The sequence below is a fragment of the Pseudopipra pipra genome, chromosome 5, assembly GCF_036250125.1.
Source record: "Pseudopipra pipra isolate bDixPip1 chromosome 5, bDixPip1.hap1, whole genome shotgun sequence".
Classification (NCBI taxonomy): Eukaryota; Metazoa; Chordata; class Aves; order Passeriformes; family Pipridae; genus Pseudopipra; species Pseudopipra pipra.
Window position 1 is genome coordinate 41,976,659 of NC_087553.1, and position 22,848 is coordinate 41,999,506.

General features: G+C 40.3%; 1 protein-coding gene across 2 annotated transcripts in view; it reads right to left on the reverse strand.

The window, feature by feature from the left end:
- The window catches only part of RASSF3 (Ras association domain family member 3), a 110,998-nt gene that overhangs the window by 83,465 nt on the left and 4,685 nt on the right, over positions 1–22,848 (reverse strand). Inside the window, exon 1 of one of the 2 annotated variants that reach the window (XM_064655781.1) lies at positions 12,848–13,109. The exons of the other annotated variant lie outside the window; for it this stretch is intronic. Within the exon in view, the coding sequence (XP_064511851.1) occupies positions 12,848–12,968 (121 nt within the window). The 5' untranslated portion in view covers positions 12,969–13,109. Of the gene's footprint in view, positions 1–12,847; positions 13,110–22,848 lie in introns of those variants that run through there. 2 annotated transcript variants of the gene reach the window in all.

Here is a 22,848-nt window from a genome sequence, read left to right on the forward strand (position 1 = left end):
CTGTAAAGCTTCTTGGAAAAATATTCGGACTATGTAAGGTGCTTAATACTTTGATTTTTAATCCATTTTCAGGCAGCAGGTCACAAAAGGAAGGAGAATGAAGTTCAGCAATATTTCTCCTGCGAGGCAAAATTGAACTGTATAATTTCCACAATACATTAATATCAGCATGTCACATTTCAGTTTATGCTTAATATATGTTCTGTTGTTCTCCTTTCTGCTGATGCTCAAATGTCTACATTCTAGTTTGATGTTAAAGTTGCTATAAAGATTTTAACAGTTTCAGTCAATGTTGTAATGGAACAAGAAACCTATTTGAATAAACAGCCCTTAGGAAGGTTTAAGCACGGCTGCTACAGGGTGGAGCCCCGCTGTAACACTGGTTTTATCTTGAAGAAATTCCCTTTATTTCTGATTTTTTTTTTATATCTTAGTCACACTTAACTTCAGCCTGAGATTAAAATAAAGTCCATGGCAACCATATTACCCAATTAGTGATTTTTAAGGGATCCCTATTATTACAGATAAGACAGTCTCCTTATGGCCATTCCAAGCTCCTTACAGCCATCCTTTCCCCCGAGGGATCTCTGTGTGTATTTTGTGCTCTTTCTCTGTTGTGGAGCTACATAAGCCTTACATCAGACTGCGATCCAGCAACGCCCACATTTTCCAAACCCCTGTAAACATGTGCCTATCCACAAGTACCACTTTGCCACGTAAGGTCTTCTGCTGTTTCTCCGTAGACTGCTTTCAACAGGTACACTGGCCATTCATGGCCACAGGTCATAAAGCCCTCTATGGGGCATTCCCACAGAGAGGATCCTCTATCACTTTCCCAAGCAGAGAAAGACCATAGAACTGGCTTAACTTGCTTCCTAGGGAAATTCTCCAAGAAGCCTGAACTTTAACTGCAACTTTATCTATAAGTGCCATGGCCCCATTCAGGGTCAGGAACCCTGGCCTGGGAACAGGATAAGCTCCTGTAACAGGCTACTTGTGGTGACTGAGATAGAGTGCCTATGGCACAGACCTGCAAAATCATGAGTTCATATATTTGGACCTCAGCAGAAGGCATGTGCTTTAGCTCTAATAGAACAGTCCAGGATCCAACCCAAATACTCATTTTGTCTGCCTAGTGCCTTACCAAGCTCGAGTTTGGGTACCACACAAAAAAATGCTGTATGACTGACCCATTTAAAAATCAGAGTTTTTAGCTATGTTTATCTATCATTCTAGGCAGGCAACAACCCGACTTTGCCACATCCAAAGGACATTACATTTGCAAAGCCCAAGGGAGCAATCAGCCTTTTGCTGAGAAAACTCTTCCCTGAGTGAATCACTGACAGAGAACTCCAAGTGAGGTCCAAAGGAGAGGAAGAGGTATAAAAATCAGCAGCCTGCATGAGCCTGGGACTGTCTAACATCCCTGCTGCCTGGGAACACAGGGACCACACTTCTGACTGTATGCACCATATTGCAAATAATTGGTTAACAAATAAATTCAGCTTCCCAACTGCAAAACAGGACGGAATGACAGTTATTTTAGATTAAAGAGCTTAAAGTGAATTTTTTTCAGTTTCTGCTGCTGGTACCTCTAACAAACCTCTATAATCCTGTAGTCTATTTTAGAGCTTCTAAATACTTTTTTTTTTTTTTTTTTTTTTTTTTGTACAAGCTTATCTTAACCTGGTTCGTGCCAGAGGGTTTGCTAGATAATGGTAAACACCAAGACACATGCGTTCTATGTCAAAGTCATCCTTAGCCCAGGGGGAGGGGCTGTGAGGCAGGCTGGCCAGGACTGGCATGCCAGGGCAGCTTACCAGCCTGCCCAAAGAGTGGAAGGAGACATTGCCACCTAGCTGCACACTGAAGAACTGGGATGTAGGTGTTTGAATAGATTAAGCATCTCCAAGAGACCACTGTTAGCCAGCTAAGCTTGCTGGCAGTTGCCACAGAGAAGGTCCCTGATTACTGAGGGAGGATTGTTCACTCTTGATGCCAGTGACTGTAAAAACCATTAATGAGGAAGGGTTTTTCAGCTCTTAAAATCCACCCTGGTTCTCAGGTGCTTAAATGTCTCCGAGCGCCTCACCCTAAGTGACAGGCACAAACTCCTTTTATTTACTCTGAAGTATTAAAGAATTAAAGTAAATTTAATCTGTTGGTAAAGCTCATTTGTATTTTTATCAACATGACAACAATCTCAAGTCTTCTCCCTTCTTCCAGTGCTTGCCAACAGGATCCAGCTAAGACTTGTCACAGGACACTCTTGCACAAACCTGGGATTCCACACAACCAGCCTATAAACAGGCTGCTGCTCCTGAATACTACTGCACCTCTTTTGGCTAGATAATGCTCTGCGTACAGTCCTGTTTACAGTCACCACTCCCACAGAAACAGAACACCCACTGTGCCAGGCCACCCTGGCAAATAATCAGAAAATCTGTTTGCAAACAAGGCTGAAAACATTTATTTCATTCAATTGAGGTAAGGGTTAAAACATAAATTTGCAATAGTGGAAACACTTCAGAAAGAAAAGCACAAGACAAGAAAATACAAGTTTAGGTTATATTTACTTCTCACAATCTCCTTTATCTGTTTCAGTATCACAGCTAGCTAGAAAGCTGAAATACATTCCCTCCTGAGACTGTCCCAGGGCTCTCATGATTTTGGGAGCTCTTAGATATGCCAGTCTCCGGGAGGCAAACTGAGGGGTACAGGGCTGAGCTCTCCCTCCCCAGCCTGAAATGCCTCCTCCCTGTGAGGGCTCCTCTGGAAGTACCTGGGCACAAGAACAAGAGGGAGAGGAGAGACCTCATTTCTCCTTAGGTCCTCTTGATACACACATATCTATGGCATTCTTTAGTTTTTTAACTTCCAGGCTACAACTTAAGAAACAACCTTCTTGGGCTGATAACATTCCTTCTGCTCTGAGCTGTGAGACTGAACATGAAACGATGAAACTGGGAAAAAGGGGTTTCAAGCAAGCAAGCTTCTCCTCCCATGTACCTAGTTAGTTTTCTGAGGTCCCCTTGTAGGGACACTGTCCCTCTCTGACAAAAACCTTAAGATAACCTTAAGATTTAGTTGATTTTTTTAAACACCCTGTAGCACTGCAGTTCCTGCTGTCTTCCAGAGCTCTACATGTGAAAATTGTGAGATCTGGTAAGACTCAGCCTGTTAATAAATTCAAAGACTAATAAATCATACTCAAGCTTTGCATCAAAGGCAAAAGGAATGACTAAGTGCTCAGATTCTGTTGGCACCTTTCCAGGGACGAGACCCCAGAGAAACAACTGCTCATTAAGTCCAGCAGACAGAGCCTATGGCTCCCACTTCTCCATGCCAGATAGTGGTGGGGAGGCCAAATTCCTCTGTGCAGTAACTTCAAACAAGGAATTAGAGACAAAACTTGGCAGATAACTTGATGCATCACCTTGTCTATCCTTTCATGAGAGACTTCAGAGAGTGCTTTTGTACTGCAGACACATTAAACCACACACCCATCACACACAGGCTAATGGGAGAAAATGACAGCAAAAATCTGATGAACCTGGAGAGTGACAGGTTTTATTGACCATGTCTAGCAGTGACAACACCAATGTACCACAAAGGAGCTGTATTTCTCCTTCAGTTCAAGAGCAAAACGATTGTGTTTCTGGCACAGAAAACAAACCTGATTCTCTGTTTCTGATGCTAAAACTGCAGTGAAGTTATGACACACACACAAAAAAAAGTGCCCTGTAGATAAAATTCTAGATTTGACCTGCCCTAGAAATCAATTTACAATAACTTATTTACATTTGATCTCCCACAGAACTAGTAATTCTTCCTTTTAAGCTTAAATTGTGTAAGACTGCAGTAGTTGTTAGGTATCTTTACAAATCATTAAGTAGCACAGGAGAAGAGCAGAGGGCTGAGCCCCCCACCTGACAGCCCCAGAGTCAGGCTGGAAGCAGGCAGAGGGACAGATATCAGCAGCTCCCCAACAAGTTCTGGATGCTTCTCTCCAACTTTTCCCACAGCCAGGCAGCCAGAACGGTGCCCTGGCATTGCACTGATCTACATTTGCAGCAGCAATGTGGCAGCAGAGTGGCTATGATGGCAAAATAGTAGCTATGGACCCTTTCCTCTGACAAACCTGTCCACAGGCATTTGAATCCCAACTCCCTACCTAATCCACCAGACCCAGTACATTCTACCAATAGCTTAAAAGCAGCCCTGGTTGTCTTTAAATTAAATTTTCATGTGGAAACCACAAAATGCAGCAGCCCAGAGCACATGCTGAATTCCCAACTTTTGAGAGAACGGAGCCTGAACAAGGATGGGGATGTGGGTGCACACAGATTCTCACACCTGGTTTTCCTTTTGGGGCAGCTTCATAAAATTCATTTGAAATACACCTTTGACAGAATTAAAGGCATCATCAGATTCTACATTCAATAAATACCTGGCTCAGGAACACATTGCTGCATACACTTCTGCACTGCAAATGTGATTGAAAGTAACAGAAGAATATCTGTTTAAGCAGTCAAAAATTGATCCAAAGTATTTACATAGTTCCACTACGTGTCATGCTGGTATCTTGGGACTTCCACTTGTTCTGGCTGTTATCCTCTTTCCAATGTTAAAAACCTAAACAAATGTGTAGAAAATCCCTTCCACATAAAAAACCGAAGTGAGCTCTCACTCTTGTATGCAAATCCAATTAAAACACTGCTTTTTGAAAGCGTTTACTCTAGTGCCCTCTATTGCCGAATCCCCAAAATAGCCAGCATAAAGCATACTCACAAATCAGCACTTCATTTTGTTTTCCCTTTAGGAGAAACACGACCAAAAAGGAAGAACTGGAAAGAAAAGTATAGTTTAGATCTATCTGTCTGTGCTGCCTAGGACACTCCCAGAACTGTGAGTTCCTGACCAGACCTGAGTTATCAAACTCCCTGTTCTTGATGGAATTAATAGCAAACGAGACATACCGCTTCCAGTCCATGGAGAAGATGGGTCACAGAAAACCAGTCCTGAGAGCCCAGAAGAAATCTGATTTTCCTACCTTACCTCGCCACAATACTGGAGTTCATTCTAAATTGCTGCTGAAGGATTAATCATCAATCCATTAGAGGAGTTAAAACAGCAATTATATCCTAGCAGGATGGAAGCCAGACATTTAAGTGACAGATCACATGAAATTTAAAAGCTTGAACTTCCTGCCAAACAAAACCTGCAGTCTGTTATGTTTAAATGTGAAATGAGAAAAAAAGTTGAATCAAACCCATCAAATTAAATGAAGCTTAATACAAAAATAGTTGTGTTTGTGCACCTCTAATGCTGAGTACAGCTCAATTCTAAACATGCTACTGCAGACCGCATCCAATCTTGGTCTATGTTTACATATTGGGCTCTAATGTTACATTATCTCTTTAAAACAGGTAATTCCACACTACTAATTTATTAATGTTACTCTTCATAAGTGACCAATCCATAGCTTTCATTTCAGATGTTACAGGTCATCTTCGCCAACCCCGATAGTGGACCTTCAGGCAGCTGTACTGGTGAGTTGCTTAGTTTAATGCACAACATTTGATCATCCTCTTTTTTTCTCTCATCTTCCTTCTAGCTCCCAGGGCAGCACAGGGATGCAGTGGAGAGAAACAGCATCTTTCAGCCTTTATTGCTTGACATTGACAAAGGAAACAAGAAATGTAGCAGCAGAAAAACAGAAAGTAAAATTAAATCTTCTGAAATACTTCAGAAAAGCAAGCCCACAAGAGACATCAGGGGTACTAGCAATTCCTGGTGATACTGACATCTCTCGTGTGTTACAGACATTCACTTTGGTAACCCTCATCCAAGCAGTGATTGGGCCCATTAGATGAAATTCAGTCTCTGAACAGACTTTTTTTCTTACATTTATCACAGGCTTATGATAATCTGAATAAATCTCCAGGAACAAATCAGGATTTTCCTTTGGAAGGGGGGCAGATTAGACAAAGAGATTTCTCTTGTCTCATTTAAAACTGATAGAGCCAAAGAAAAAGAAATTTACTGGAAGGGCACATTCATCTCATCTAATTATCTGAGAAATGGAATAAAACAACACATGATGCAATTTGCAAAAGCCACATGACTGGCAAGAGCAATGAATGAAAACCACTAGAGAGAATAACATGCCATGGACTATTTAGACACTGACAGAATGCATCTCTCTTGGAAAAATTCAGACTCACAAATAACAAAAAAGCCATCAGTTATTAATGGGTGGAGAGTCACACAGAAAACAACAATAGTGAGAGAGGCTTTCGTATTCCCTGGCCTTTATCAGTATTGCACTTGAAAAACACAAGAACAGATGAACTGAGTTAGACCAAAGATCTGTCTAGGCCAGTATCCTGTCTTGGGAAGAGCCTGCCAGAAGATGCTTAGAGAACACATATATGAAAACAAAAGTGACTTTTGAGTGATATTTCCCCTGTATGCCTTTCTACTCTCCAACAATCTGCAACTTAAAACAAGTAAATGATCCAGAGGCTGTATCTGCATCTTTTTATTTAATATCTCTTGATGGCTCTTTCTTCCATGAATTTATCTAATCCTTTCTTGAACAAATTTGAGTCTTCCAGTCTCCTAAACATCCCATGTCAGTCAGTTCCACTACTGAATTTATGTACATGCATATGTATTTGAAAGAGCCCCTTGCTTGGCCATTTCATGATGTGGCCCTAACTTTTACACCATGACAAACAGTAAACAACTCTTCTGTTTGCAATTCTCCACACTATTCTTATTAGTACAAACGTATATTCTCTTCAAGCTGCCTCTTACCAAGTGAAGAAGCCCCGGTCTGTAAGAGTTTACTAACCTCCTAGCTAATTCAAAATCTTTGGTTTTATCTTCAAATACTGCTATATGAGGGCAGGATGACTAAATTGCTTCATGTGACATGCAGGCACAGCACAGTTTTCTGGGGTCTCACTTTATTTCTTGAACATTGAGATGAGTCTCTTCAGAGAACTGTCCACCTGATTAATTCTGTTTTCCAAGTGATAACAGCTAAATTAGAAGCCATTGCTCTATATGTGCAGCCAGCATTTTTCCCATATGGTTTAGTTCATATTTATCCACACTGAGCTATGTTTTACTGTGAAGTCACTCAGTACGATGTGTTTCTTCTACAGTGTTCTACAATTAACTTTAAACTAGCCTGGTGACCCGGCAACACTAACATCCCACACTCATCTTCTTTTTCATTTTGTTAATAAATGCATTTTTCTTACAGATATAGGCACGGCTTCCTTTCTAACTAGGTAACTGCACTTTTAAGCACACATACAAGGAAAATATATATTTACTTAAAATGAAAAGACATAGGAAAAGCATATGGAGAGATGTTTTTGAAAAGGAGACTAGAAATAAAATCATGCTTTCACAACACAAAGGATCTTTAAATGGCACACTTAACATCAATAATCCTCGTATTCTTCAATGAACATTGGACACAGGCTCTTAAAGGATGATTAAGAACATCCAAATCAAATGGGCTGAAATGTCCAAAGTAGATGAACAAAATAAATGGAAAAGTCTACACACCCTGATGGTCTGATGGTAAAATGCCATAATCTCCTATCTGCTTCCAGTCTTCTGCAGTATCCTACCCATCTCCAGCACTATGTAAATCACAGCCATAGTTCAGGAAACAAACAGGTACAGCAGTCTGAAGAAGTTGGATCAGAAGTCTTGGTTACCCACCCCAGCAGGTCTCAACAAGATGTGACCTTTTTTCGTTGGATCCACGCTCCAGAACAGCCACCTGCAATCATAAACTCACCTTGTCTTCTACTGCATTCAGTTGAAATATAACTAATTTATATCCTAGCTGGCTTCCACTGAGACAGTCTCCTTCAGCTCCCTCTCCCAAACACAGCTAATTAATCCTTCAAATTATATTCCCTTGGAGGCAATCATCTTATCCACACACAGGAGCTTGAATGCTCCAGAGCCGCAGTTCCCAAATGCCTCTGCACTCCATTTATCATCCATGTTAGGCCAAAACTCTTTCCATCACTTCCACTCTCCTTCTGAGTACCCCTCTGCAAGCCCTGAAAGCTTGGCCTGCAAGAGCCTTGGTGAACCCAGATATGTAGGGTCCTCAGCGAACTGTGGGGATGACCAGGTGAACTTTTTTCAGCTAAAAACACAGGAGACTTATAGATGCTCACTGGACAGTTGCAGTAGCTGTGCAGAAGACACAGATCTGATTGTAGAGACTGCAGAGGTGTGACATGCTACTGGTCTGAGGCAGCCAGGAGGCAATGGCTTTCACCAACTGGGTTTTGACAAGAACACAGAAATACAGTGGCATTATCTGTTTATTAGTTTCCCAGCTACGTAGTCTCCCAAATGACAGGGATGCTACCTCTACATACCCAAACTATTCCCAGAATAACCCAATTAAAGAGATCACATAAGGACACAGGTGCTTGCAGCATAAACCATCAAATGTTAGCTGGCCAAATACGAAAATAAAAAAGAGAATTTACAAATATTTTAAACTAAGACATTCTAAATTGACATATCACGCTAAAATTATATTCCCCCTTCCCATACGTGCTATAGATCTATTTTGCCATCTGGATATATTTCAGAGAGATAGCTCAAAGTTGACTTTTCTTATCGTATGATCAGTTAAAGCTTTATATGTTAATTCTTTTAAGAAGTAACAAGTTTAAAAGATATCATACCCATGTAAAGGTTTTCATTTATTTTCCATAATACATGTTCTTATGTAAACATGATTTTATATTGGATGCTTGACCATGCTGACCAAAAGTCCTTCAAAATCAATAAAAATACTCTAACATTAGAGGAAGACTAAAGGGCTAACTCCCTAGAGAAGGAAAGTTGCAAAAACACCAACCAACAGTAAAGGGTAAAAATCAAATTCCATTTGTGTGAAATACAGTTAGTTTAAGATTTTGTCAATAAATCCTCACTTTCTGCCCTCTGAAAGAGCCTTCCAAAGTACCTAGTAGAAACAGTAGCTCAAAATGACGAGAACTCTCCCCAGCTGAGAGCTGAGAATAAAGCTCTTCATGAACCAGCAGGATTTGGTAAGAAACACAACAACACAAAATCACCCACCTCAGATCAACTTGATTTCTATAGTTATTTATTTATTATAATGGCTTCAGAGCAAACAGGGTTTGCCCCTGGGGTAGTTTTGCAAAGTAAAACATAATGACAGCAAGCATTGTGCTTTTCATGTTTTCCACAGGATATTTTGGGATTCTTTTATAAAAGGTTCAAAATCTGGTTTTCTCCTGTAGAAGCCTGAAAATTTTCATAAAGGTTTAAATCAATACAGATCATAAAATCATCTCTACCAAAAGACAGCATTAGTTGCTTCAGAAGAAACTGCAAGAAACAGTAACAGTTGTGGGATTTGAGCCACAAAATTATCTCAAATTAATCACTAATTGTTAAAAATTAGCTTAAACCCTGAAGCAAAAAGATTTATGTATTTCAAAGCTCTTATTGTAGCTTCAATTATCATAATATTGAATATTCTTATTCTTCCAGACCCTCTTTAAATCTTGTTACATTCCTGACCTCAGCAGCATCCTCTGGTAATGAGTCCTAAAATTTAATTACATGTTGGATTTAAAATAATAAAAAATCCTTTTATCTCCTTTATATTTGTCACCCCTCACCTTATTCCTCTGCTATAAGACAGAGAAAATAGGAGCTACTTGCCTATTTTGATTTTTTTTTGATCACTGCTTTCTATAGTCTTATCTTGGTCTTCCACATTTTTTTGTAATTCTTTTGTCTTTCAATATATCTCCCTGTATGTATGTACTTTATCATGATAAAACTTCCAGTCACATGATGTGTCAACACAAATTCTATTAAGATGTTGTAGGAAACATATTTCAAAGAAATAAAGGCTCCAGAACCCTAACTACTACATCCCTCAGTTTAAGCCTCTTATAAAATTTTATGTACCCTTGATTAAACTAAATGCACTTAAAACATTAGCAGCTACATTTAATATACTCTGAAGCATGTCTAGGATATTTTTTTAGTCCTTTAGTAAGCAATTTAATAAAAACCAGCTATTGAAGAGCACTCTCAAATTTTCTTTGTTCTTAGAAAAGAACATATTAGCTGTAGGCAAAAGTCCGTGGTCAACAATCCCAAAGTATCCATCCAAGGACAGGCTGGAAAACTAAGGATTTTTAGGAACAGCTACCTAATTATGCTTTGATAGCTCTTTCTAAAACTGCACCAAATGCAACTTCCCGAACACAGTGACCTACAACAGTACTGAATTCATTTTCATGCTTAAAAACTAATGTTGTGCTTTGGCAGATTTTATATCTGGGTCAAGCAGAGGGGACAAGGCATCCCGAGATATGAAAGGACAGAAGCAGAACAAAAGCAACAAGTCTGAGGGTACTATGCAGAGGCACAGTGCCCACCTCTTGGTTCACATGACGAATGATATCACATAAAGTCTATGACAAAGCATATTAGAAAATGTAATCCCTGGTCTTCCTAACATGTCCAATCATGAAAGTTTCTCTTTTGTTGTTAAAATGTTAATTTTTCTATTAAAGCATAAGTAGCTAAAAACTATCAGTAAGGATCATTGAAAGCTTTAATTGTCAGCTGGAATAAGCCCAGTGATGCAGAATTGTTCTGCTGCCTCATCCTGGGTCCTGGCTCATCTTGAATAAAAAATTCTGTTAGTGCCAATCCTGGAGTAAAACCCACGAGAAAGACAGAGGCACAGAAAGAGTTGAAGACTCTAGTGTGCTGGAGGTAAGAACAAATCTCTCTGTGTACCAAGGGATGGTCAATGCTGTTGAAGAACTCTCTCAGAAGGACATAAGGACGGTTTGGTTAAGTGTTACAAAAACGTGGTGTTTCAGAGTTGAGGAAGCATGTGAGTAATTTTGTAATTTGTCAAGAACCCAAGTGGAATTCTGGACACTGAAGAAAAAGGCAGAAATGTTCATGAACTTCAGGGTAGCTAAGGTTTCAGGCCCCTCGCTGTCTTTGTGAAGACTAAAGAGCAAACATCAGTGCAAGCAGGAGCTGTATCTCCTCCCCTGTGTGAGGAGCACCAGGCTTCAGCTTCCAGTTTATTACAGATGTCCTCAATGAGCTTGGCTTCTCTAAATTTATGTGAAGTTTGAGTCGAATTTTCACATTGAGATTTTTCTGCTCAGATGTAATTGTCTGTTAAAATACACTTTTCCATCAAACCAACAATTTTGTGGTAATCATCTCACTGCACAGGTAGAAAAGGATATATAGGGCACTTCAAACAGTATTCAGTTCAAAAGAGATGCTGATACTTACATGAAAATAATAGTAAAAAGGCAAATTTTAGTCTAACCAGTAGATGTAGAGGAAGATGGGAGAAAACCCAGAAAAAGTATTATTTTTAAAGAACTCAGAGTTCACATTGTTTCTTGTTACAAGTCATGGATGCAATTATTTTTTTGTACTACTGAGAGAAAAGATAATGCATGCAAACATTTTCACGTGTGTAACTCTGCTAGCAATTAAAGCTCTCAGTAGCATTTATTGATACTTTTTACAGTAACAAAAGAGAAGCAGGAATGATCTGATGTGTTACAAGGACTCACGATGACTTTATGTATTAGGAGACTTGAGATGATTACCAGTATTCAAAGAGAGGTTAATCAAAACTCTAGCTTCATCAAGGAAAGTTTTGTACAGACTTTGATGAGCTGGGATTTCCCTCAATATTTGAAATCTGTGGTCTCCTTCCCAAGGGAAAAAGTCACACGTCATTTAGACATGTGGCCCAACAATGTTTCTGTGACAGATTTCAGAAGTTACAACTTGTCCTTCCCATCTCAAGAGTCACAGATTGTTATCTGAAGGACAATACTAAATAGCTCAACTGTGGAAATGACACAAATTCCATCCCATACAAATAAAAATTTGCTACTAATGTTGAAATACTTGCAGAATTGACAAGTTCGCCATTTTGGTCCAAAGAGTCACAATCAAAAGAAAACTGATCTTGTACCATTAGTCCCTTAAGAAGAACAGAAAGAACTCAGCTTCCTACACTATGGCAGTGCGTGTTCTCCCAACCCCCTGAGAATACGCCTCAGCACTGGCCTTCAGACCATGCTAAGGGAACAAAACAGTATTTGGGCTTTAAGGGTGTTTATGAGCATGTTAATCTGACAAATGCAAACACTTCTCTGCCAGGACTGGACAAGGATCAGAGCACTGAATTGTCATGAAGAGCACTGCCTTTTACTAAGTGGTGAGCTGAGACGCATTCCAGCTGATAAAATGGAAGTGAAGGCCATTCAGCAGTGCATCACTGCTGAACACAAGCCCTCTCAATGCTGCCCACTGCTTTGTGTCAACACTGGTACAATTAATGGAGGTCTTTAGTCAGTTCAGTCTTTGCACAGCCTTCTAGATGAATTAACAGCTCAAGGTAATTCTAAATAATTTTCAGGAAATTATTTGAGTCATATTAGAGCTCCTATATACATAACTAAGGGAGAAAAAAGGTCTACAAAAAACAGGACACTAAATATCACTGGCATGAATAAGAATAAATTATGCATCTGCAAGAGAATTCTTTATCTGAACAAGCCTCATGAACCTTCTATTGCATTTCCAGAATATTTTTATGGTTTTGTCTAATGAGCCTCAAAGAATGGTAAAATGCAAACAGTGCTGGACCAAAAAAGTTAACCAGTTGAATGGAAATTAGTATTTTTTCCCCTTTTTTTTTTTTTTTTTTTTTAAGCAGGAAAAGAAGGCTGAAGAAATAGAGTAGCAGACTTACCAGCAGATTTCCAGAGAAGTTTTACTGTCCTCCTCCTCGAACTGCTCAATGATTTAGGAAACCAGTAAAAAAAACGTGCTATCCTCCTGATAGTTTTGCTCAAGTCATTTCTTATTGCCATAGCTGAAGGGGCTCCACAGCTACACCAGGAACAACAGGCACATATATCCAGTTGGAGAGAGGAAAGCCTATGAATACCCACACAGAGTGTGCTCGCTCTGAGCTCAGCGTCAGCCAGCACGTCTCAGGACCACCTGTTAGTCCTAAATCCCCTCCCTCTCCGTCACTCCGCTCAGAGCCCTCCAGACCTCCCTCTTATTACAAGAAGCAGCTATATTAATAGATGCTTTGGCTAAAGAAAGACCAATGCTTGGGAGTCTTAACCTGTTACTGTGTTTCCAATGATGTTAAAACATGTTTTCTGCAGAAAGGCTTTGAAGAGCTCCTTTGTTCATCTCTAGCTACCTTTTCTAGGCTGTAAACAAGTAAATACCAAAACTGATAGGGACAAGTCCATTTCAAAATCCCTTGATTTAAATCATCGGGATTTTCTCTAGAGAGAGTGTTTCTCAAAGACCTGCTTCTGAAGGTTCTTAGCAGGAAATTTAACAGAGATACACAGGGTGTTAAAAATGCAACTTTACTCTTAATGCATTTTAAGGCAAACATAGGAGCCAAATCATTCACTGCCAAAGTTTACTTAAGAATTGAGCATCTATCAAAATATCACTACCCAAAGAAATTAAAAACATCTCAGTACATAGACTACACATGCTTCAAGCACAATACATATTAAATTATAAATACAGAGATGCTATGAACTAATATATGCCCCCTGTAACATTTATCATGAATTCTAGCATACAATTTTTTAACAGCAAGACTATGTAATCATTTCCCAAGCTTGGTACGATTTCCTTGAGTATGTCAAGCTTCTCTTCAGCTTCTCACATTTGATTTTTTTCTTCTGCTAGATCTGAATGGTAGAAACCCCTGAAAAATCATGACTAATGTCATTACAAAACAAAGATCCTTTTGTATCAACCTTTAAACTACAGAAAGTGAGGGCTTTGTTACAGCAGCTACGTTCACAGCACATAGTTAATAACTCTTGTAGAATTCACAATGTATTTTTCTACACTAAAATATGTGAAGTATTTAACCCCATTTTATACATCTGACTTTTTTAACATACTGCAGCTTCTAGGGAACAAGCTAGATAGATTGCATTTCCTGTTGTCCAAATATCTCTGAAAACAAATAAACATTTCCATTTATACTGTATCTGCCATAATTCTTCAGCCAGTGTCAGTGGAAGAGCAGAAGGCAGGCAGGATTCAGGCCACTGGACTTTGTCTCTTGTTTCAGCTCCACTCTGTCATATCAGAAGGAATTTAGTAGCAAAGTGATGGTTTTAGCACAAGTAGGAGGTCTGTCACCCAATTCAGAACTGGCAAGGAGCACAGTTAAAGGCCCAACAGCTAACTTGCTTCTCTCAGGAAATAGCACAGGTCTGAATGTTTAAGAGCATCTGCCAAATACCAGATGAAACAATTACTTTTTTCTGAAATTTATACATATAAAATTTCATGAAAATCAAAGCAGCATAAAAACCTTTACTATTTCAGACCATATATAAATATATAATAAGATGACTAGTTTTGCAATTTGATAAAGAATCCATTTAGATATATTGACCTTTAGCAGGCTATGAAGGGCATAGGAATTTTTTTCTTTTTGCTTAACAGAAATACCAGTACAGTATTTTTGTTGTACTGGCATTTTATGAGGCTTAAAAAAATACTTAGTAAGACATATCAGATTGTAACAATATAAGTTGATAAACTATCTTTGCTAATGAGAATAACAAACCTGTGGAGGTTTATACCTTACAGGTATATAAAGCTGTATATATATACATATATATATATATATATATACACATATATATATACATATATATATATATACACACCTTACAGGAGGTTTATACCTTTAGTGCCTTACAGGAACAAAAAATAGGCAACAGTATAAAATATTCTATATTATTTTAAGGCAAACAGAACTTACTCCATACAAAAAAAATCAGTGGGATGAATCTGACAATTATGCTATGCAACAAACCAGCTAATACCAATGTGAATACAGACCTAAATTCAAGCTAAACTGAAAAGCAGCAGTAGTAGCCTTCCAATAATTTCATAACTGCCCCATCACTTTACATTTCTAGGCCCTAGTTCGGCCAAAATGTAGGGCTAATGAACAATAGCCTGTCCCCCACAGTTCATGAGGGGTCTGTGACGATGATGGGGGTTCCTCCCAACCTGAACTGTCATCTTTAGAATATGAGCTACTGTGCTCTGCACAGGAATGCACTGCTGTCAGCCAGCATCAACCAGGCTCAGGAAAGTCCACACAGCTCCTCCTAAGACAACTCTGATTCCTCACATTACACCAATGCCTTACTAAAGTTAAGAATTCACTGTATTAAAAAGGTACTACACAGGGCTACATGTGTACCTTTCAATCTACTCTGACAAAGAGACAGCACACAGAGATACTTTCCATGGAGGACAGAAGGACCTGAAATGTGAGCAGAGTCACACTCATGATCCCTGACTCCCTTTAAGGAAAAAAGCCATGTAAGGCTTTTTCATGCAGCAGACTTCAACCCCCAGGTCATTCTCTGCTCATCTAAGCAGTGTCTGGAGTAGGGGAGGGAATGACTGCTGCCCACACTGCCATCCCACCTGCCTGGGAAGGGAGGTGAGCAGCTGTCCTCTCTGCTATGCAGGCAGCCTCTGACCTCCTACCTCCCCACACCAGTGCAAAGGTCAGATCTCAGCAGGCCCCTGAGAAGGGCAGAAATGGCACATGCAGGCTCCATGTGTGTGGTGCCTGAGATGTGTGGGAAGTCACCACCTTGGCAGGAGAGCCAGGCACACCATACTGCTCTCAGCATCTGCCCCATAACCCACTTTTTACATGGAAAACTGTGCACACCAGTTGGAAAGTAAAGAGGTGCTCGTGAAACATCCAGCAGTTCAGACATGTCCCTTGACAGGCCAGCTCTGAACACAGATGGATACAGAGTGACTTGGTGGCTGCCTCACTGCAGCCCTCCCATGCCCACTGACAGAGCTGAGAAAAATAAATAACCCCCAAACAAACCTTTACTGCTGCATAAAATAGTCTGAAATGATGAACTGTAAAAAACCAGTGGTGTTTGACTGGGAATATTCTCTTGGAGTGTGCTGAGTTTATATAAAGCAAATTCTTTGCTGACAAGCATTTGTAGAGCAACACAGCAGTGCTGAGATACCACAAAAATGAAGTCTAACAATGAGGAGGAGCACAGACAGTGGTGCCAGATGTGGGGCAGATGTAGAAGTCTCTCTGTTCTGGGGCAGAAGAGCATTTTTCCTCAGTGAGGACTTATGGCCATTTCCACTCCCCCCACTTCTTAGGTAGCAAAAGGCTGGGATGAGCACAGGATTTCATTTGCTTTCAACTGGAACTTCTCCATTTAGTCTGGTTTCCCGAACAAAGATCACAAATACCTATTCACAGTAAGAGCTCTGTGTAGGAAAAGCTAAATGTGTTAAGGAATATCTGTTTGTGTGCATTAGCAAATGGCCCCATTAACTGGGCTCAAAATGAGGTTTTGCTTTCTTTGTAGGCAATAAAGTATTTGGAAAATGAGGTGGTGTCTTTCCAACCTGTTACCGTGTGGGTATGTATCACTATGCTATATGCCACACCAACAGTCATTGTTCAGTGTGGAGAAGCGTTCACAAGCCAGCCTTCACAAGGATGTTTTCCATATCAATGGACCTTGAACTTTCAGAGAAGAAAGAAGAGACTTCCAGACCTCCATGAGCTGTTTTTCTTCACTTTTTGCCTTACAGAGATCTGAAATGGACTAAAAGATTTTAGCAATCCAGAACTGGGTTATGCAGAGAAACACTGTATCCATGCACTGAACAAAATGGAATGTGTGAAACATATTTATCTAGAAATTACAAACAAAACCCACTTCCTTCCTTAAAACCTGTTCAGCTGTGTGTCAGAGTAAATGTTATCCAACTGTCAAGAGAGGGGTCCTGCCTAACTAGTCCCTGGGCTTCAGCACTCCTGCATTAGCCTGACACTGTCAAGACAGCATCATTGTTTTCATATTAAAACATAATTTATAACATCATCATATGTGACAAAGCTACGCAGTTGCTAGGAAGGTTATAAAGAACACAACTACTAAAAGAAAAGAAACAAAAAACTGCTGCATTTTACCTTAGTTCAGCAAAACTAGAACAATACTTCCAATTTCCAGCTCAGCTGTTCATCCCTCCCTAATCCAAATACGCAGCTATATTTGTGAGCTTTCTAAAAAAAACTTTCAGTTCTCAGCAGCTGCACATACACAAAAAGAAATTACTAAAAATTAAACTGTGATTGGCAATCTGTAACTTCCAAAATCTTGCCTACTTTGAGGTGGAAATTGAAGAACTGTAGCATTCAAACTGATGTAAAACATCTGTTATCAGATTTAATGATCTACTACTGACAAAAGAGCATCGGAGAAGTGCTGAAAATCTTACACAAGCACTATGGATGAGACAAAAATACCACAAAAAGATCACACAACCCAAACCTTGCTGCACATCAAACTGAATCACTACCAGATCTGTATCACAGTGTCACAGAATCTTAGAATGGTTGGGGTTGGGATGGGCCTCAATCATCATGTAGTTATGACCCCCTTGTCAGGGGCAGGGACACCTTTCACTAGACTGGGTTGCTCAGATCCACATCCAGCCTGGCCTCAAACACTTCCAGGGATGAAGCATCCACAAGTTCTCTGGACAAGCTGTTCCAGTGCTTCATCACTCTTGCAGTACAGAATTTCTTTCTAATATAGAAAATAAACCTGTCCTCTTTCAGTTTAAAGCCATTCCCCCTTGTCCTGTCACTACTGCCCTTGTAAAAAGTCCCTCTCTGGCTCTCTTTAGTCCTCTTTAGGTACTGGAAGGCTGCTCTAAGGTCTCCTTGCAGTCTTTTCCAGGCTGAACAATCCCAGCTCTCTCAGCCTGTCTTCAAAGGAGAGGTGCTCCAGCCCTCTTGACCATCTTCATGGCTCTCCTCTGGATTTGCTCCAACAGTTCCAAATCCTTCTTGTGTTGGGGGCCCCACTTCAGGTGGGGTCTCATGAGAGCAGAGTAGAGGGGCAGAATCACATCCCTTGACCTGGTGGCCACACTGTTTTTGATGCAGCCCAGGATGTGGTTGCTTTCTGTGCTGCGCATGCACATTGCTGAGTCGTGTTGAGCTTCTCGTCAACCAGCACCCCCTAATCCTTCTCTTCAAGGCTCCTCTCAATCCATTTTCTGTCCAGCCTGTGTTTGTGCTTGGGTTTGCTAGAAATTCTCATTTGACCTTTTTTTTCTGAAAAAAAAAAACGCTTCTAGTCCAGACCTATTCCTGATTGGAATGACTTTTTAAGTAAAATATAATGAGATTTGGATGAAACTGGAAAGGAAGCAAATGAGCATTAATGAGCATTAAACGAGCATGAGCAGCTTCAACCCTTTTTCATGGGTCTGTGGAAGTCTCTCTATGAGCAGGTAGTTAGGCTTTGTCTAGTGGAATACAGATGTCTGCAGCTGAGCTGGTCGTCACGGCTCCCTTTGCAGTCAGTAGAGAAAGTCCAGTGCCTCTTGGGCATACTCATTCCCATCCTGCAGTAAAGCTGTAAAATCCATGAGATGAACTGTGCCCTGCACAGTTTCTGAAGAAGTCAGGATGCCATTGTAGAAAGCAGAACAGAGGCTGGGAGAGCCCTTCTCATCACTTCCTCTGAGCAGCAGCACAGAAAAGAAGCAGTGCCCTGACTCTTCTGTGGCAGAGCATATAGAATCATAGAATCATAGAATCAGTCAGGTTGGAAAAGACCTCTGAGATCACCATGTCCAACCCTTGATCCAACACCACCGTGGTTACTAGACCATGGCACTAAGTGCCACATCCAGTCTCATCTTAAAAACCTCCAGGAACGGAGAATCCACTACTTCCCTGGGCAGCCCATTCCAATGTCTGATTACCCTCTCTGTAAAGAATTTCTTCCTAATATCCAACCTAAACATCCCCTGGCAGAGCTTAAGACCGTCTTCAAAGAAAAATCCTGAGATTTTTCAGGTATGCCATCTCTGTCAAAGAAGGCAACCAACAACTGCAGGTAACATTTCAAAACTGTGACACAAACACACGGAAGCACTCTCAAAAATGTAGTGGTATTTCGGTCAACTTTCTTTAAAATAAAATATGTAACACAAATTCAGCCTATCAATCACATCTCAAGGTCCTCTGAGATGAATTGCCTGCTTTTTCTACAGACTATCTATTAGAGAATAAGTGGTTTTCTCCCCTGAAGAGGTAAGGAGTAGGAAGGTCCAATAGGACCAATGAAACACATCCTGGTTTCTGAGGAAGAAAATCACAGTGCTAAAGCACATTTGTTCACATCTAGTTAGCTCTCGTTTCACTCTACAACACATTACACTGTAACTAAACATTTTCAAACATGCTTACCTGGAAAAGAATATCTCTCTGTATTTCAGCAATATGTCTGCTTGATTCTTTTCAGCATCATCCATTGTACTGTACGATTTTCCTGGTTTCATTTAGAATACTTCAATCTGTAAAATTTGTTGTAACTTGTTTTATGTTCTTTTCCAGATGCTGGGAATATGCAGAGGCAGGCAGGACGGGCACAGTACTGTGATGGAAGTGAGAGTGTGGGAGAGGGCATTGCTGCCTTGATCCACCTGAGCATCAGGAAGATGATGCACTATCTCCTGGAGACTGCTGCTGGTACCATGTGCTGCACATTTTCATTTTAATGTAGTTTGGTTATGGGCTTACCGTATGTCTGCAGGTTTGTGCATCAAAATTAAAGTTGAATATAAGCTTAAAAAGCTAAATGCAGAGAATAGTAGTGCAATGTGAAAATAACAGATTACTGTTAATTTTAGTTTTGTAGTAGATATTATACTAGCTGCAGAAAATTCAGGGAAATTACTGAACAGTCTTTAGAAAAAAACACTTTTGTACATAAACAGCTACACTTTAAGAGTACAAGAAAAATAAAACTCAAGGCTAAAACCAGAGAGAAGATACTGAGTTGCCTCATAACACAGTTTGACACATAGGATTTGACTCAGCACATGACAGACCAACTTGCCTGTGGGCTTCGGGTGATTTTGTGCCAAAATTAGTAGACTTCTCAGTGAGAGCTTGCATGGAACTATCATTAAGGGAAATCAGATTGAGGCAGAAAAACTGAAATATATGTTAAATGTTGCTAAAACAGTTAAGGTTGATCATCCTAATCTGGTCTGATTAAAACCTGATCATTTTTGAGGGTACAAACTAGTTGTAACCATCCTTATTTAGATATCTGCATGTAGTATGAGTGAAGATGCTGTTTGCATTTGAGATTAACAAGGGTGCACCTTGTACATTTCTTCTCACTTAGAAGAGTTTCTACTGTTTCTTACTTTAGCTATGGCAGCTCCTAGGTAATAGCTGAGTATTTAGAACAGGATTATAAGAGAAAAATATGCAAAAGAACTTTCAATGTAGCCCTTCATCCTTTCTTCCAAGCTCCTACGCTCACTGTCAGGCTATACCCAAGCTACTGTACACGATGTACTCTTCCCTTACTGAGCAAAATAAAAAAGGCATTCATCAGCACTCAGTACAGTGCGGAGAAAACAGTCACATCTAACAGCTCCAAATCCACACCGCTGACCTGCATTTAACTGTCTGGATAAGAGATCCTTCCAAGCAGGCTGGAGGTTTCTGGTCAACACTACTTAGCAACAGAAGGAAGAGACGACCACAGTTCCTGGACAAGAGCTGAACTCTAATGCTGGCTTGGCCAGTGACCTCACAGGTAACACTGAAAAAGTCACTTCATATCTCTGTGCTTTCATCTCTGTCTGCTTTGCTCATAGCACTTCTGAGTGGGGGCTGCTTCTTCCTGTACAAGCATACTCTCTATTGAGGACTTGTGTGACCAAATGATATTGCTATCAGTAAATGCAAAAAAAACCCAAACTATTGAAATAAACCCTTTAGTAATGAACTGTATTGGCCATTTATCATAAAATACACTATCCAGAAAAACCTTCAATTCTACCAGTGTGTTAAAAGCACAGATACTAGCAATGCGTATATAGCATGCAGGCACATCACCATTTAAAAGGCACCTGTATAATTACCTCCTACAAGGACCCAAACTCCTGGCCAAGTAGTGCTAACCATCTGTTGAACTTTGAGCATGGTATGATTGCATTAAACAGGCATCAAGACACAGGAAGCTCTTCAAAGCTTTCACGTGACAAGGTCAAGTTTCTCCTTGATTCCCCGAGGCTTTCTCAGCAAGCAGACCATCAGGAGTTATCATGCTGGCGAGCAATGGCAACATTTATAGCACTAAGATCTTCTTTGCTTTTCTAAACACATCATTGCTTTGATATTTTATTACACATCTTGAATACATCCAAGGTTATGAACACTGCCTGCAGAAACACCCGTTTTATCATTTTTTCATCAGCAGACTCCTTTCTACTTCTGTATCATCTCTCAAATGTTCGTTTGTTCGAAACCAAGCCTTACAGCATCTGGTCTCCTTCCCCCCTGCATATGAAATGAAACATAGAGTATCTCCATGTCAAGATGCCCTGGGCAGAGGGGGCTTCTGCCCACTCAAAAAAGCCTCCACAAGAGCTCCCTACAGAGAAGCTCCAAAGCATATGAGGAAGACAAGTGGGAAAACCACACAGCATTTTCAGAGCCTTTCAGTGTTGGCATCTGAATGTTACAGGGTGATTTTGAAAATTTTTCTCTTCGCTGCTATGCAACCTGAAAACAAGTGCTGATATTCTCTGTAGTCTCTTAGGGTTGTATCTGGGACACCCAAACTCTGAGGAACACCATAATTAATAATTAACTGTTCATGAGATGGTGAAAAGAACAAAGGAAGAGGTGCTCCAAAACAGGTGAAAGCTTCTACATATGAAAACGTATGGCTTAGGGGTGGAAGATGGACTCACACAGGAAAAGAAATGTCAGAGGCCAAGAAAACAGGACCCGCACTAACCAAGGATCTTGGTGAGAAGTTACTGTTCTCTGCAAACAGTGGGGGAAACGGCTCAGCTTTCCAGCAGTGGAAACCTTGCTGTGGCTACAGAGACCACAGAAACGCCCCAGGATGTGGAGAGGCACCAAGGAAGACAGCAAGCATTACTCTTGAAGAGCAAGCTCCACCAAAGCTGCTTCTTGCTTTCCATTTCCACACCTCTGCCTTCCCCTCTGCACCATGAATGGTCCAATGCCTAGGGCAGGGCACAGTGCCCACTGCGCTGCACAGGGAATAATTTTTTTCTCCAGCTCCACCAGCTCCAGCAAATACCCCATTGGGACAGCAGACCATCCACCCTCCTTCAAATCCCATAAAGAGGAAAGTGGGGCTTTTTCTGAGCTGAGCTCCACCAGCACAACCTAAACCCTACCTCCTGCTGTTCCAGCCCCTAAGGATTCTGAGAAAATGTAGTAATTTTGGATTTAAAAGAAAATATATAGCATTGTGGCAACTGTGCATCATTAAACAACTCTCTGCAGAAAGAATGGGAAAGGGAAGCAGGCTCCTACCACCATTACTTCTAATCTGACTCTCAGTCCTCACTCTATAGATAAAAAGTTTAGGAGGCTCCTTCAACCCTGAACAGTTTTGGTAATTCAAGTTGTATCTCTAGTAGTTTTAGCATCTTAACTCCCTCATTACATGTAATTCAATATGAATGTACTCCTACTGCAGAGATACATGGTCAGTGGCTATTCTTTTACTTAAGAATAATAAAAAATATGTTACAGAAATTTGATGGTCAAAAAATATCCTCCTGAAGGAAAAAATCCGGCTAATCCCTGTGTTTGCTCCTTTC